This window comes from Antennarius striatus, chromosome 24 (genome assembly GCF_040054535.1).
Source record: "Antennarius striatus isolate MH-2024 chromosome 24, ASM4005453v1, whole genome shotgun sequence".
In the NCBI taxonomy this organism is placed as follows: domain Eukaryota; kingdom Metazoa; phylum Chordata; class Actinopteri; order Lophiiformes; family Antennariidae; genus Antennarius; species Antennarius striatus.
In genome coordinates, this window is record NC_090799.1 from 7557246 (window position 1) to 7575000 (window position 17755).

The 17755-nt window shown below is 43.0% G+C and overlaps 1 protein-coding gene and 1 long non-coding RNA gene across 2 annotated transcripts in view; one reads left to right on the forward strand and one right to left on the reverse strand.

The window, feature by feature from the left end:
* Positions 1 to 3566, forward strand: part of LOC137591658 (uncharacterized) — a 26330-nt gene extending 22764 nt beyond the window's left edge. The window contains exon 4 of the long non-coding RNA XR_011034699.1: positions 2706 to 3566. This is a non-coding gene — a long non-coding RNA (uncharacterized lncRNA). The remainder of the gene's footprint in view (positions 1 to 2705) is intronic.
* LOC137591656 (cyclin-J-like) overlaps positions 1 to 11824 on the reverse strand; it is a 13936-nt gene extending 2112 nt beyond the window's left edge. Inside the window, exons 1-4 of the mRNA XM_068309794.1 lie at positions 11756 to 11824; positions 7342 to 7552; positions 6954 to 7253; positions 4830 to 4989 (exon numbers count right to left, since the gene is read on the reverse strand). Of these exons, the coding sequence (XP_068165895.1) occupies positions 4830 to 4989; positions 6954 to 7253; positions 7342 to 7552; positions 11756 to 11824 (740 nt within the window). The remainder of the gene's footprint in view (positions 1 to 4829; positions 4990 to 6953; positions 7254 to 7341; positions 7553 to 11755) is intronic.
* Between the last annotated feature and the right edge of the window lie 5931 nt (positions 11825 to 17755).

A 17755-nucleotide genomic window follows, 5' to 3' on the forward strand; every position in this document is an offset into this window, starting at 1 on the left:
CTTTTGAGGCTCTTGTTCTAAAACAATCGCCTACAGCTGTAAACAGCAGGCTTCATGTTGTAGTAGTATATAGACCGCCTGGTCCCTATTCTCTATTCTTAGAAAAATTTGGTGAATTTATTTTGGATCTAATTACTCATTCTGATGAGGTTATAGTGACTGTTGATTTTTTAACATTCATTTAAATAAGGCTCGTGATCTTTTGCGTAAAGCTTACTTGACCCTCCTTGACATGTTAGGTTTCACTAAATGGGTACATGAACAACTCATTCCAGCGGTAATACGCTAGATCTGATTCTATCACGTGGTATAAACGTTACTGTTGTGACTGTCTCTCCTCTTACGTCAGTGATATCTGACCCTTTTCTTATTACTTTTAAAGCAGCCTTTATTTGTCCGGATAGCATGACTCCTGATGTAGTCACTACTTGCCATATCGGCTTGTCAACGGTATATAAACTTAGTGAGCTTCTACCTGAGGTATTGACTCCTTTTACTGTAGTAACAGGATCAATCGAAAACTACACTAGTGATCTAAACTCAGCTCTGTCTAGTCTCTTGGACTCAGTTGCACCTCTAAAAACTAAAACCATAGGGGTGCGCAGGTCTACACCATGGTTTAATGAGAAGACACACTCTCTCAGACGGGCCTGTAGGAGTTTAGAGCGCAGATGGCGTAAATCAAAATCTAAATTAAGTTATATCTCTTGGCATGAGTGTGTCTTAAACTACAAGCGTGCTCTGTTGACCGCTAAAGCTGCCTATTTCTCCAGATTAATAAGAAAACATAAACACAATCCTCGATTTCTGTTTAACAACGTAGCCAGATTGACCCAGAAACAGCCAACGGCAAGCAGCTTGTTATTTACAAGATTTCTTCTGCTGTAAAATCGATAACATTATACATAAGATTACCTCTTCAGCTTCACCTGGATCAAAGTTTAATGTGGTTCGTTCTCTGGGTGTTAAAACCCAATTAGTCTCTTTAACACACTTTGAGACCATCTCTCTTGAAGGATTATCGAAGTTGGTCTCAACCTCTAAACCTACTACGTGCCTCTTAGACCCTCTCCCAGCTGCACTTGTTAAAGAATTATGGCCATTGCTGGGCCCTACTATGTTAAATGTAGTTAATCTTTTTCTTGCAACTGGTGTTGTTCCCATTAGCTTTAAGTTGGCCGTAGTTAAACTTCTGCTTAAAAAAAAACACATCTTGATGAAGAGTCTTTAAATAGTTATAGACCAGTTTCTAATCTTCCATTCTTATCTAAAGTACTAGAAAGGGTAGTATCTCAACAGCTCTTAGCTTATTTATCATTAAGCGGTCTTTTCGAACCATTCCAATCAGCTTTTCGGGCCCGCCATTCCACTGAAACAGCACTAACTAAAGTTGTAAATGATCTCCTATTAAATATGGACTCTGATGCCACTTCTGTTCTCTTACTTTTGGATCTTAGTGCAGCGTTTGACACTATAGATCACTGTATACTCCTTGACCGACTGGAGAGGCAGTTTAGCTCTTGCTTGGTTAAAATGTTATCTATCTGATAGGACACAATGCGTCTCCTACAATAATAAAACTTCCACCTTCTCCGACGTCAAATATGGTGTACCTCAGGGGTCTGTAGTAGGTCCTTTGTTATTCTCCCTGTATGTTGGTCAAATTATACACAGCTTTGGAATAAGTTTCCATTGTTATATTGATGACACACAACTTTACATGCCCATAAAAGCAGATGATCGATCTGAATTAATTAAACTACCGGCCTGTCTTTCTGCCGTGAATAGTTGGATGTCCAGTAATTTCTTGCTCCTAAACCCAGACAAAACAGAGATGTTAATCATTGGCCCTGCCCAACTTAGAAACCAATTTGAACAACTTACAATATCTGTAGATAACTGTTTAATAACCCAAAGTTCAACAGTCAAGAATCTTGGAGTAACGTTAAATTCAACTCTCTCCTTTGACTAGCATATTAAAGAGGTGACAAAGATCGCCTTCTTTCATCTAGGTAATATCTCCAAAATTAGGTCCTCTCTATCTATGAAATTCTAATTCATGCCTGTGTGTCCTCTAGACTTGACTACTGCAATGTTCTGTTGTCGGGGTTGCCTCGTTCTAGTACTAGGGGCCTTCAGATGGTTCAGAATACAGCAGCAAGAATGTTAACTAAAACTAGGAAATTTGACCATATCACCTCAGTATTAGCTGCATTACATTGGCTCCCGATTCATGTTAGATCTGATTTTAAGGTACTTTTAAATGACGTATAAAAGCATTAATGGGCTTGCCCCAACCTCCTTGTCTGATCTGGTTAAACCTTACACTCCGATTAGGGCTCTCCACTCTCAGAATAAAGGTCTCTTGTATGTTCCCAGGGTAAAAAAGATGTCAGCTGGCCAGAGGGCCTTCTCCTGTTGTGCCCCTTTCCTGTAGAATAATCTCCCTATAGGTATTAGACAGTCTGAATCCGTAGATATCTTTAAATCTAGACTCAAAACGTATCTGTTCTCCCTAACATATAACTAATATAGGGGGGGGCAGTCTCAATGTTCAGGTTTAGCCTAGTCCTGCTGACGAGCCATAGGATTTCTTACTTCGGCCCCTGCCTCCCATTAATTCTCTGCCATTCTGGTCCCTCTAGCACTACTCTCACCCCTGTTCTCTCTATCTCTCTCCCTCCCTCTCCTGTTCTCTCTCTCAGGCCTTTGTGTGGTGGATCATCGGCAATCGGCTACCTCTGTCTGCTTCCGTGGCTGGCGATATCAAAAGCTACACAATGGACCTGTTTCACCATCCGCTAGGGGAGTCTGGTTTCGTGTCATTTGGTTCAGCTGTGGTTTTTGGGTTTTGGCAGGGGTAATCGTATACTGTTACTTTTTTGTTAACATTGACTTAGGCATTATTTGGTCTGTCCTCAGAGTGGTGGATCCTCAGAGTGGTGGATCCTCGGCAATTGGTGACCTCTGTGTGCTTCATCTGCTGGTGGTGACTCGCTCTACTGGATGGATCAGCATGCCTCTGTCATACATTTATTATTGTTATTGTTACTGTCATTGTTATTATTACTGTGTTGTTAATCTGTACATGCGATCTATTGCTTCGTCTGTCCACTCCTGGAAGAGGGGTCCCTCCTCTGCAGTCTTCCTGAGGTTTCTCCCATCCATTTTTTCCCTTGTTAAAAGGGTTTTGGGGGGAGTTGTTCTTTATCCGATGTGAGGGTCCTACTGCTCGCAGTCCACAAAGGTCAGACGGATATTCTCCATGTGCAGATTGTAAAGCCCTTTGAGACATTGTTTGTGAATCTGGGCTATATAAGAATAAATAAACTTGAAACTTAGACAATATTACAGAAAACAAACACTAAAATCTCAGTTCAACACAGATCAGATTCATTTAAAACTACCAATGAGCAAAGCACTGAGTGAAATCCTGTGTTCAGAACAGCAACAGCCTCTTTCTGTAAACCCAATGAGATGTGGAGAAGCAAGTTTCTTTTTCTTGTTTTTACAAAAGCTATTAAAGAAAAAAACAAAACAAAACAGAACAATACCACATCCGTACTGTTTTATTTCAACTACAAAGCTAAATTATCATTCTATCATAGCAGGGTCACCAAGGCCACAGCACTGGGTTGGAGTCCGGTTCCACCTCTGAGGTCATTTGGCTCATCATAACTTTTGGTCTGCAGCTAAATTCTACAGTAACATCAGTGGTTGAAGAGATGCAGGCACCTCACAACATTCATACTTCACATCTCAAACCAAACAGGTTCCTAACGCACACTCTTCAGAAGATTGAGGCTTATGCATAATGCACAGTGCATGGAGCTTGTGTTTCAAGGTGCTGTACTGATCTAATACAGTTTCTTCAAAATAAAAGCATATTTCTGCCTGCAGTATCTTCAGGTGATCAAACCCAATCTAAAAAAGACGGATCAGCTCAGGAGTAGTGCAAACTGACTTGGTAGGCTCTGCTGGCTTTGGATCCATCGAGGTAGTGATGGTCTGTAAGACGGCATACTGGGGGCCACTGGAAGCCTGCAGGCTGGCAGGGTTGCTGACGTCGGAGGCAGATGCTTGGGGATGGGGATAGGCCAGACCGTACTGAAAGGGCTGCTGGGTGTACTCCATGATGGGCCACTGGAGGTACTGGGCCACGGTGGCCGTCTGGCCTGAACTGTGGATTCCGGACGGGCCTGGCTGCTGCTGACCAGGCTGTAGGCATTTCTGCTTTTTGGCCGCTTGGACGTCACTGTCATGTGCACTGGAAGGACAGACACAGTTGGAGCGCTGTTGTATCAGATCCTAGAGCACATGCGTCAAACAAGGCCCGAGGGCCAAATGTGGCACACCACATCATGCTATGTGGCCCACGAGAGAATTAAAGGTCAGAGTGTCTAAAAATAATTTAATTACTGCATTGTGGGAAATGAAGTTTTTGGCTAAAGCCTATTTTGAACAAAGGTAATGTCCTGACTTGTGTTTGATGTTATTTTCCTTAATTCATTGGATAGTTTGATCCTCGATTGATGGAGTTCTGTGGGTTTAATAACCTGACAAATTAAAAGGATTTATGTTTTAACAGAGAAACAAAGTTTTTCAGTGTAACTGTAATGTTACTTACTTAACATTAAGGAGTAGTTACATTTTACATTACATTGAGTTACATTTATTAGTTACATCTGGCCCTTTGAGTACAGCTGTTATGCTGATGTGGCCCTCGGTGAAGATGAGTTTGACCCCCTTGACCCCCTTGTCCTATAGTGTTACGTCTGTTAGCATGTTAATGCCCATCTTATGTCAGATATATGCAGACGGATACACACATCAGCAGCTTCTCAGCACACGGGATCAGGTTCTCCCACGTGTAGCCCGTTAGTTGCTGCAGTATGGGCGGCCACGTTGGGGACAGGTAGAGGCTGTGACGGGAGGCGGCCACACACGAAGCACCCACGATTGATGGCACAAAGCGCAAAAATACATGATCTGTGAGGAGAAAGACAACACGTGAAGGCTGCAGGACAAACGACGCAATCCGGCCGCTGTCCTCCATTCTGTGCCACAACGCATCCTGCGTGGATGACAGTCACTGTGTCCCACCGCTCTACATGGAACCACCCCGTTTCCAAAAACCTTGGGACAATGTCACATATCAATGTGGCCATGGGGATTATTTTTTTGTAACCTACCTTTAATTCAATAGTGGTAACATGTTTGAGCAAAATTGGAACAGTGGAAGCAAAAACTGGAAAAGTTGACGCTGTGTGTGAAGGACACCATCCAGGCTGACCTGCCTCCGACCCAGACTTACACTGATATTACAAAGAAGACCTGACTGGTAGACATGACGCGGAATCTCGTTTGTCATAGTGCTGCAGCATCACTAGCTGTACTATTTTATTCACAGACAGTACGACAACAGAGGGAGTGAAGACCCGGTCTGCAGAGCTCATCGCTTTGTCAGTATGATGTGATGTTAACACGCCTCAAACATTTGTTTATTATTTAAAAGTCTCCATCATTCCTCGCCTGTCACTCACAAACACAGTAAAATAGCAAAGATATGCACAAACAGACATAATGGGGTGATAACTGGATATCAGATAAAGCAGTAAGGATCAGGATGGCACCAGGACTGAACCTGGTAGCATCCTTGTACCAGTGTAAATTTACTTCTGGTTTAGCCCAACTGAAAGGACTCCAGCTAAAAGAATAAATGGGCAAAAGCACCACAGGTCATGTAGTCAGATGTGTTATGACTGATGTAAGGTTGTACAGTTTTAAAATGCACATTTCTCAACTGTCCTTCCTCTGTCTTCTACTATGTGAACACTAATTTGTGAATTTCCCAGTTTGGGATCAATCTGTCTATCTATGTATCTATTTATGTATCTACCTATCTTTATATAAGTAATGCACTGCCAGCAGGTAGCTCTTTAACCCAAGGAAATGTTGTGGAATAGGCCAGTGATCTCAGCAAAGTCTGTAGTCGTGACTGATGGCTTCACTGACATCAACACCCTCCAGCCCCCCTTTGTCAATCCATGTGTTAATGTGGAGCGTGTCACATACAAACAGCAAAGTCAACGGCACACACTCCTGCAGCGCTCAAAGTTCAGGGCAGATTACAAATGGAATACAGTGCACCCTCATTCTTTGCGATTAATGTGTTCCAGGAACCACACTCGAATCACGAATTCTGCGATATGGCGACAAACTATTTATCTTAATATTTATTGTAATTTAAACATTTATGAACACTCCGCATACTGATATTAAACCACTTTCTATCTGTATTACCTTTTCCCACACTCTGATAGACTGTTTAAAGCACTTTTGAGTCTCACAGAAGTCCGAGACTGACAGAACGGAGAGAACTTCCAAATGCCGTCAGCCAATAGAATGCGCGTACGGTATCACGTGACTGCCTACCAAAAATCCACGACAAGGTGAAGTCGCGAATGTTGATGCGTGAATGCATAAGGGCGCACTGTACATAAGTTACATGAAGGAGATCCAGTCTCATTGATGTTATATTCATCCACCAACTAGCGGTGGTGTCCTGAAGTACGACTCATACCTCGGATTCTGCTCGTATGTTGAACAAAAATATGGACAGATTGAGAACTCGTATGTGGAGCAGCTGGTATGTCAAGGTACGACTGTAGATTCTAATATATAGTTTATGAACGATGTAACAGCATTGCTTTTACTTCAGTGAGGCAGTGAGACAAGATTGAAAGTTTTGAAATTTTTAAAAAACAGTTAGCAACTCAAAAAGAATAAACGGAGTGAGAACGTCTCCTTGACCTCCATCGGTGGACAAGACCATGCAAGAGGGACAGTCATTGCATTTTACCTTCACGCACAAGAGTGCCACATGGCAACCTCCATGTGATGACATAGTGGAAATTTGTTGAGGTCATACCTTCTGATGGAATACATCTTACCTTGTAAGGAAACCTCCAGAAAGTAATCAGTGTACTTTGCCATGTACAGTTTTGTCTTCTCCAGGCAGGTCATAGGAAAACCATTTTGGTGGTCTCCCTCGTGGACAGCAAAGGACAGGTAGTATTCTATGAAATGAGCAGCTGTGGGAAGGTTCAGGTTCCAGTTGAAGTTTTCCAGTAGGAACAACTCCATGTGATGCAAATCCTTCTTAGTCAGGACCAGGTTCCTGGAGCTCACGAGGTTCAGGCTGACCAGGTCATCTAGCCTGGGCACTTGCTCTTCCCTGTCCTCAAATTTGCCTGCAGTGAGGGGAAAAAAAAGAAAAGAAAATCGCACCATAAGACCAAACAGTCACATGACAAAGCATGAGCTCAGTCCTGAACTTACTGGCCAGAAGCAGACACGAGAACGAGACCGTGTGAAGTTGTTGCACTGTGACATCAAAGCTGTCCATGAAAAGGTCCAGCAAGTAGACAGCTAGGTGTCTTGCTGTAGGACACAGCCCGAAGTGGTTGCTGGTGATGGCCACGAGGTCTGTAAAGTAGCGTCTCAAGTAGAGCTGAGGAGACTGGCAATTGTAGGACGGCAGTTTGAGCTCCTGTTGGACGACATGCTGGGTTTGAGATCCCAGGGTACAGATAGACAGCTGCACACTTTAATGGAGTTACGATGAAGTCATCACAGATGTCCTCACATTGTGTTTGCTGGTTGTATCGGAAATACAAAATGTGCCTGATGGGATGATGAAGCTGAGGACGCGTGCACACGCAGCGGCTCCTCTCTCCCCCGCTAAGGCAGTTCTTTCAGTTTTTTTTTTACTGCATGTGGGTCTGTGAGGACTGTAATTTCATATGTGGTGTATGTCTTGCATATATGGTACATCTGACAATAAAGTTGACTATGACTAAGTTTACTATGACAGTGCTACCTTCTGACCGTGCAAAGCAGCTGCTCAGCCTCTCGTGTGGACGCTGTGGAAAGCACTAATTTTGATCTATGGTCTTACACTGACCTTCTCCCTCGTCTTTCTATCTTGTCCAGTTCCTGAGTGTACAAAAGTTTGAATTTGACCTTGACCTAGTCTTCTCAAGGTCAAGGTCATCATCTCATTTTCATCCCCTTTGCTTCCTGAGTAATGTGCTTTTTGTTTCATCTTCCTATCTGCAACGGTTGTACAGATATTTGGTGGACTAACAAACGGACGGACGCTGACAATTACAACACATCACCACTTTGAAGCGGGATGTAATGAGTCTTTTTATGACTTGGTCGGGTCAATCCTCCCGTGTGCATTACGTGACCTACGACACCGATGATGCCGCTGCGCGCCTTGTCTTGCTCAGTTAAACATGGATAACTTTGGATGCAGCAGTTCAAGACCACATACCTGTCCATCAGCCGGGTGAGGGGGGGGGGGGTGTTTTAATGAGGCGTTACACATTGATGGAAGTGATGGAAAAACTACATCACTTCTTTTAATTGTGTGCGTCATAAAACAAAGTACTTTAAACTTTAATGTGCATTATTACATATTTAAAGAAGCATACCAAGTAATGAGAACGTAAAGTGTTTGATGTCTGAATACTGCAGCTCAGTGGAGTCCACACTTCTGTTGAACAGTCCTACACACTAATGCTTCACCCATGCCTGACCAAAGCCTCACCCATGCCTCACCAATCAACTGGATCAGTTGGTGGAGGAGATTCCCTTTCCCTAAAATGAAAAGCCTTTGTAGAGTGGTGAGACACAGTTGACGCATAGGTGGGACACAGGTGAGATATGGTTGAGACGAGTTGAATGGCAGTGTGTAGGCCTCATGTGCTGCACTCAGCATTTCTCATTATTTGGAATGCGTGTTTGAACGTTAAATAACAATGTTAAAGGGAGACGTTATGTCAAAAATGAATTTATTTAAGTCTTTTCTCTAAATTCGGAATGAACACCTGCCTCATAAGTTTGATCTATAGACATTCAGCATGGGATGGCATGTGTCAAATAACTATTTTAAAAGCACTAAACAGACAGGGTCCAACTAAAGGTAGGGAACAACTAAAGGTAGTGACTAACTAAAAACAGGGACTAACTTAAGGTAGAGACCAGTGGCGGGCCGTGCATTTCATACCTAGGCCTTCAGTGATGCTACCCTTAGTCAAACTTGCATAAATACATCCCATAATGCTGTGACCAGCTCCCACCGCTGCCACCAATGTAGCGTTCAGGATTGAGACGTTTATAACTTCTCTCAAATGGGACAAAGCCGGCGTCAGCCCCACTCCATTTATGGTCACTTGCACAGAAGAACCCCGCGGCCACACCTTTATAGACGTCACACAACTACGTCACAGAATAAAACCGACTGAAATGACCATCATTTATGACACCACAGCTAGAGAAACAAAATACAGACATACACACACACTACTAGATGTTGCATCACCTCTATAATCTATAAAACAGGCTATTTTCCAGCAGGGACACAAGTCTCTTTGTACTGTATATTTCGACTACAATCACACAGCTGTGCAACTGCACCACATTATTTGCACACATTGCAGAAGAACAAGAATTTTTTCATTTTTAGTATATTTGTCATTTTATTTCATTATAATTGATTTGAAATAAATGAAATTAAATTACAAGAACATTAAACATGAAAACTTAGATAAATGAAATGCTTGTACTCACCGAAACAACTGTTGAAACGGCTGATTTAAACACAAAATCCATTCTCCTTTCTTTCCTCAAGAACACTCCACTAGCTAGAACAGGTTAACTAGTTCAAGTTAGCTAGAACAAGTCAGCTAGAACAGGTTAGCTATTTCAGGTTCTCTAGCTCAGGTTAGCTAGAACAGGTTAGCTTCTTCAGGAATCAGACCCTCCTCTCACTAGAGCTTCTCTTCAAATGTGCGTCTGCATAGCGCCGCCAAATTAGAGTGGGTATCCAATCACAGGACACGTACATCTCAGGTGAACGTGAGGCCAGCTAGAATGCCTTAGCATTGCCAACTCGTGATCTGATTGGCTATCGCATCTGTCTATTAACTATATGTTCCTGTTCACTCACAGTGCTGGGATACCTGCATTCTAGAGTCTGAGGGTCCTGGGTAGATTTCATTCAACCTGGGAACACAGCTAGCTGAATTCTGATTGGATAAAACCTCACTAACCTAAAAATAGAACACTGACCCAGTGTTGGCCTATATTATATTATATCCAAATGTATAATTACATATTTATACATATATTTGAATATATTTATTTAAGGAAAATGCATTAAAATATAATTAACTTTTATCATAAATATTATCATGATTTCTGGTTATGTTAGACTAGCAGAGAAGGCCTTGCTGGCCCTGACGGCCCACCACTGGTAGAGACTAACTAAAGCACATATGTCAAAGTCAAGATCTGGCCCATGACGAATTGTTTATGGCCCGCCAGATGATTTTTAATTACTATTGGAACGAGCCCGCAGGCCACATCAGCCCACTGGTATTATGCACACACCAAAACTACATTCCACACAATGCAAGGGTGGCGGAAGTCAAGCAGCCCACAAGCGGGCTTTGGTTTCATTGTTTGTCATCAGTCAGAGCGGAAGTTGGATTTAGCTACTCCTCTCCTCAAACTCCTCAAAAAGGAAGGTGGACGCTGAGAGCAGGGGGTTTGAAGCCAGGTGGGAGTCAGAGTGTGTGTTCAGAGAGGTAAAAGGCCTTTTGAGTTTGCTCGTTTCATCCCCCACACAATGCCCTAGCTGCACATCCAAGCTGCTCAGACGCAGTACAGTCCTGTGTGACCAATTGTTCTCTCTAATGAAGCTGAACAAAACATCACACAGGAGCCGTCTGACAAACACCTTCACTCAATCTTGAGGATTTCCTCAGCTCAGAGCCTGACTCTTGAATGACCCCTGATCCCAAACATTGATGAACTTGTAGGAAAGATGAGACACCATCAAATATCAGGAACAGCCTCAGAAAAGTGAGCATCAAAGTAGTAATGTATTTTCAGTTTTAAATTCAGTTAAATTTTTTTCTACGAGACGTGATGTATTTTTTTGTCTCTGTGCCATATATTTTTGTATTTTATTGTATTTATTTATTTCAGTTGAATGGACTCAGCAAAAATTGCAGATAAGAGCCATTAGAAAGAATACAACTGATTAGATTTTTTTTAGTTTACTATTTGAAAGCAGTGATTGGTAGGATCATAGAGCAGCACAATAATTTTTTTCAACTTTAATTTTTTGCACAGTAATGTGTTATTATTGTGCATGCACAACATTATTATTGTGCATGCAATAATACACGCACAATAATGTATTTTCAGATTATAATGCATGCAATTTCATTTATGCATCTATCATGATATTAAGGAACATATTTGGTTTTTGAAGGACATTTACTTTTTTTGCTGTTTGCCTGTTGAAAAAGTTTCCCCTTGAAGTTACTGATAGATCCATAAGAAAATATTGCTTTATTTATGTAATCATTAAATAATTAAACTGTGTTAGCTCTTGGTTCAACAGGCTATGTTCATTTCAATGTTTTAATAAACACTGAACCAGTCCGATCCTCGGCTTGTGGCTAATTTGTTTTTTTGGCCCTCCGTGTATTTTACTTTGACACCCCTGAACTAAAGGTAGGGACTAACTAAAGGTACAGACTAAAGGTAGGGACTAACTAAAAGTAGATAGATAGATACTTTATTAATCCCGCAGGAAATTATATAATTAAATAAGTAGGGACTAACTAAAGGTAGGGACTAACTCTGTTCGGTATTGCGCGCCTCTCTCACTCACTTTCTGTCGCAGCCACCCGTGGGTGTCTGCAGCCAGGCGTCCGTCCCACCATTGGTCGTCCAGCTCCATTCAACAGTGTTTCAGAAACCTGTGAAGTGAAACCCTCTCGTTCAGTCCACGGATGCTCTGGAGCGGCTCCACACACGCAGATTTGACGTCGGGAGCGTGTCCGTCGTTGCAGAGCGGTTGTCACCCAATGAGCGCAGACGGTCAACACCACTGACAGCTTCCCGGAAGTCAGCCCGTTGTCGCCAGCCAGGCTCAGCGACCCGGCGCGAGCTCCCCAGACGCCGCTGTCCACAGACGGTGACGGACATGAGACGCTGACGGTCCCACGGACAACCAACGGAAAGAAGCAACTCAAAATGGATTTCAAGGCAAGGAGATCTGTTCGTTTTGTCACTAATATCTACTTTACAAAAGCTCGAAAATTGTTAAAAGTAATTAAAAAGGAAATCAATCTTTCCTATTACTTTTAACGCACCACTGCTTTGCGCGGACCAAGCTGAAGCCACCCCACTCAACGAACAGGAATCATCACAGTAAGATAGAACCTCACCCAACAACTGTCACTTTGGCAGTTTTTCATGGTTAGCATACCATGAAAGCTTTAATTTAACTTTGTAGAACTGGATCCTTACCAAAAACACCAAAATGTCAGTCAAATTTAATTTGCAAATTAAACAGGAACCAATGAGATCAGAGACTGTAACATCCCACGACACCCCTGAATTCAAAAGTGTACCCTGACTGTACAAAAGTTAAAATTTGACCTTGACCTAGTTTTCTCAAGGTCAAGGTCATCATCCCTTTTACTGCCAGAGTAATGTGCTTTTTGTTTCATCTTTCTATCGGCAACGGTTATGAAGATATTTGGTGGACCAGCAGACGGACGAACACACTAACACTGACAATTACAATATATCACCGCTTTGTAAAGCAGCAGTCCTCAACCTTTTTTGTGCCACGGACCGGTTTCATCTAAGGCAATACAGTGGTACCTCTACTTACGAATGTCTTATTTACTGATGAAATTTCTCAGCAGGAAAATACTACTTCTGGTTACGAAAGAAATTTCGACTTATGTAAGGTAAAAATACAGTATGTGCTGATACTCGCAGCTCCCACAGCTCCCACACGTTCCTGAACGCAACATTCTCATAGCTGCTCTGCCATTGGCTATCACCTAGTACCTTCCTGGCATCCCATTGGCTAAGAGGGACCTCTGTGTGGAGCTGAGCTAGATCGGTGTTTATGCCATTTGGCCCTCGACCCGTGAGGTGTTCTGATAGTTTTGCGCAAATATGCTGTATTAACTTTTGACTATTCGCTATGGACCCCAAGAAAGTGACAGAGAAAAGAGGAAAAGATGAAGAAAAGAGTTTTTTTGTCCATACAAATAAAGCAAGAGATAATAGAAAAGCATGAAAAAGGGATGCGTTTGGTTGATATCGCCAAAGAATATGGCCGTAATACATCTACAATCACCACGTTATTAAAACAAAAGGAAGTTTAAGGAGTTTAAGGCATTTTGTGGGTGGTTGGAGAAGTTCAAAAGGAGGACTAGAATTCACTCTGTTCTTCGGCATGGTGAGATAGGAGCGCATGAACCAAAGAGGGCAAAAAACAATGGAGACAGCAGTTAAGAGGTAAATGACCGCCATTATTGTTCTTTACTCTATTCTTTGTTTTTTACGTTATGCGCAACTCTCATTTATTGTGTAATAATCTAATTGTAACATGTATTTGTTACATGTTTTGATGCATATTTATGCTTTATAAAGCATTTATGTCGGAATTTTTGGGGCCTTGGAACGGTTTAGGGTATTTGCATGGAAAACGCGTGTCTACTTATGAAATTTTCTACTTACGTAATTTCATAAGTAGAGGTACCACTGTATTTTCACGGACCGGCCCTCATTTGCTCAATAATCGTTAATGATGCCAGGATTGCTGTAGTCTAATAATTAACAGGGTTGAGCCGAGTGCGAAAACTCCCATAGACAGTGATTTTGACTGCTTGAACAATATTTGTATATAATTTGGCTTATCATTGAAAATATCCAAGAATAAATTGGTGGAATAGATGAAAACAAATCAGGACACTAAATTACAAATATAATGATTGAATGTTTTAATTATTTAATTGACACAACATAACTTCTCTGTAATTACACATCTAAACTTGAACTGTGAAAAAAAACAATGTAGTTCTGCAAAATTAAAATAATTGTAACCTGCTTCAAAATAGATTAGTGTCATCATGAGACCTTAACAATAAAAATTATTAACTATTATGAAGATTCAATAATGCTGTGATGGCTGCCAGCCAGCTGGAGACACTGCTGTTACAATGCCAAGTTGTTGCTTATGCCTCACAAACACTCATTCAACACAGGTAACTTGTGTTGAGGGGGGGAAATATCACCACTGATATCTTCTTTACTTCTCTTGAACTTTCCAAGGCACTAAAGGCCCAGAAAACCAGCCTAGATGGTCCAGTAAATAAGAGTAGACAAGAGCTTCCTCCATCTGTAGAGGAGCAAAGGGCCGTGCACACTAAAGAGGTGCTGAAATGTGACAGTGCAACCCTAACAGTCTATCAGTGCTAACCAAGGAAAAATGTTACAATCCACACAGCTGTCAACATCACAAGTGGCCCTGAGGCTAAACTGGAGACTGTTAGGTACAGTAACACAACTTAACCAATGTTTGAGTAGATGTGCTTGATCAAATGGGGAGGAAATATTCAGTGTAAGCTCTTACATGATGATGGCCATTGGTGGTGTTTCGTAATATTCTTAACCTGGGTGCCATAAATGCTTCAATCCTGTTCAAGAAGTGCACCAATAAGATGATGTCACAGAGGAACCTCATAATGCAACTCGCAAAGGAACTTTGCTCAGGACACATGAAAGCAAAAGGGCCCCATTGGATCAGCAGAAGATGGAGAGGAGAAGGCAGTGCCAAGTGAAGAATGTGTAAGATTCCCACGTCAGCCATGTCAGCGCCCCCCCCACCACCAATAGGACCAGAAGAGGACCCAAGCGGATCCTTGTCCCACCCCTTCCTCCCAACACGCAGCCCCACCCTGGGGGTGGTGGCTGCGTTCCATCACCACCCGGTCCTCACACCCTCCCCTCCCTCCCCTGAATCTTCCCCACCTCACGTCATCCCTCCCTCTCGCCCCCCCCCCCCTTACCTGTCCCCACTCCTCCTTCCACTCCCCTCTATTCCTTCCCACCACCCCCCTCCGTTAGTGTATGTGACGGTGGGGTGAGGAGTGGATGTAATAGCTCCGTTCAATAACTCCATCTCTCCTCTCACCCACAAACACACCGAGTGTCCAATCTATTACATCTGAGTCGATCACAGTTGCTTCATCGGAGCCCTCACCTGAATGCCCAGAACCACACCAACACCCTCCGTAAGGTTTTAGACTGGTCCCTCACAATTCAAAAACTCACCCTCATCATAGGAAACTCAAATCTGTCACAAATCCCCACTTTCAAACGCTCTAAGGTGCCGGATCTGTTTGAAAACACAACTTTTTTTCTTGCGGTTATGCCTTCCGTCCACACGACAACGCAGATACCCGGGACGAAAATGCAACTTTTTGAACATGCTGGCCAAAGGGAAATTTTTTTAAAACGCCGGCTGTGGGTTGTCGTGTGGACGCTGTATCCACAACTTTTTCTATCCGGGGGGCGTCTCCCTGTGACGAAAACCGCTGTGACGTCATGCATGTGACCCGTGTCTACATGTAAAAAACGGAGCTAAAACTGGCTATTTTCTGACGTAAAACAGCTCCATGTCAAAGATGCGTTGATAAACATGCTTGACACTTTAATATTTGTTCATCTGTTTCTTACTTTATGAGTGATAAAGTTTACATATTTATTTATTTATTCGTTCAATCCCGTTCCTCGCCAAAGACGCCGACGCCAGTTCTGGGTCGGATCGGAACGAGCTGCCCGCTGATGGGAGAACTCTGTGATGGAAGCTGTCCTCCAGGACGAACGGCGTGAATTTCCACACATCCCAGTCCTCTCTCTTGCCGTTCCCGGGAGTGGTTCTGCTTGTAAATGTGTTGATTAACGTAGTGATGCGGATGAAAGAAGTTGCGTTTTCAAAAAGTTCCGGCACCGTGCGTACTGGACTTAATATCCAAATTGACAGGTTTCCCGGCGCCACCTTTCACCACATCACCTGTATCATGAATAAACTCTCGCCACAACCCACCCCCCACAACGTGACCTTAACAACTGCCTTCAGGAGCAGATTCCAACCACCATATGGAAACAGCTGCAGCAGTTGTTGAGGACAGCCAAATCCGCCTCCCCTCCGCCACCGTTTATTCCTGTCATTAATTTTTCTGACCAATTACCCACCTGCAAACAAGTTCTCGTTAAAAATAAATAAATAAATGTACATTTTTACAAGACCTCTCCACTCTTTCAGGTTGTGGACTCGGACCCCATTCACTGGACCCCCCAAACCGCTTCCACCATCCTCCAGTACTGGTGTGACCAGTTAAACTTCCAGTTGGGGGTACACTGAACTTTAGCTTAAAGGTCCCATATTATGGTGTTTTCATTGATGTCATGCAGCTTCCAAATGTCCAACTACACTCTGAGCTGACTAATCAACACTGCCCTCCCCCACACGTTCAGGTTCGTTTGTTTACCACTCCAATGCGCCTGCATTACGGATCGATCGCTATTGTCTGCAACTTTTTTAACTTTCAGTAACTTCACCGCTACATATTTCGCTCTAATTCTCGTGTTTTTACTGTTGTTTTTCATGCTATAACAGTTGATTAGACTGCCTCCTCAGTCTTTGCTGAACAAACACTCGTGGCTCATTGTGTATACATGATCAGACCGGCCGGTGAGATAATTACACTGTGTTTTCTGAAAAATCGTTATGGACAACAAGAGCTCATGGATAACAAGGGAGCTAAGCTAATGCAAACTAATGAAACATGGGATTTTACTGGTAAGTTTTTCTCTTGTATTTTCGTGCGCGCGCTCGTGTGTGTGTGTGTGTGTGTGTGTGTGTGTGTGTGTGTGGATACACGCAGCTCTCCGATCACTTACAAGAGCTAAAGCTGCTTTCATTCACCAAAACACAAACAATTGTTCTGAATTAGTAATTAATGTGTAACTGGTTATGTGTTCGCTGTGATGCTGGTGAGAGCCTCCGGCGGACGGACACACACACACACACACACACACACACACACACACACACACAGACACACTGACTGCTAACTACTTAGCCAAATGCTAGCTGAATTCAACAGCTTATGAGGAACTTTCAGTGTGTAACTCTGATCCAGATCATTACCACAAACCACTTCGTAGCCTGATCACGAACCACACACGCGCGCACGCATGACTGAAGTGGACCTCTAACTAGTTAGCCAGATGCTAACTGAGTCAAACGGCTTGTCAGTGTGTAGCTCTGATCCAGTTCGTTACCACTCACCGCTTTTGTAGCCTGATCACGAACCACACACGCGCGCACAGGCGCACACACACGCGTGCTCACACGCTCACTCACATGACTGAAGTGGACCTCTAACTAGTTAGCCAAATGCTAACTGAGTTCAACGGCTTGTCAGTGTGTAGCTCTGAGCTCGGACATTACCACACAATCCTACCGTAGCCTGAACAAACTCCTACGTTGGGGATTGCCATGCCCTTGGGCATGTCAACCAATCAATTTTGTCAATCACAGAGTGCCATCTGTGACGTAAATTACGTCAAAGATTGTCATGTCTCCGGACAATTAAGTTTTCCTTTTCTTTGTTTTCTTGTCCAACATGTCATATCATTCCAGATCCTGCCTCATCTACAATCAGTTCATTCCCTGCACCTGCTTTCCTCCATACACCTGCAGCCACTCCCCAACCTGTCGCTACCCTTCAAAAGCCAGCTCAGCCTTCTGCTCTCTGCCAGATTGTTTAGTGTTCATCCTGACTCTCCAGCCTTTGAT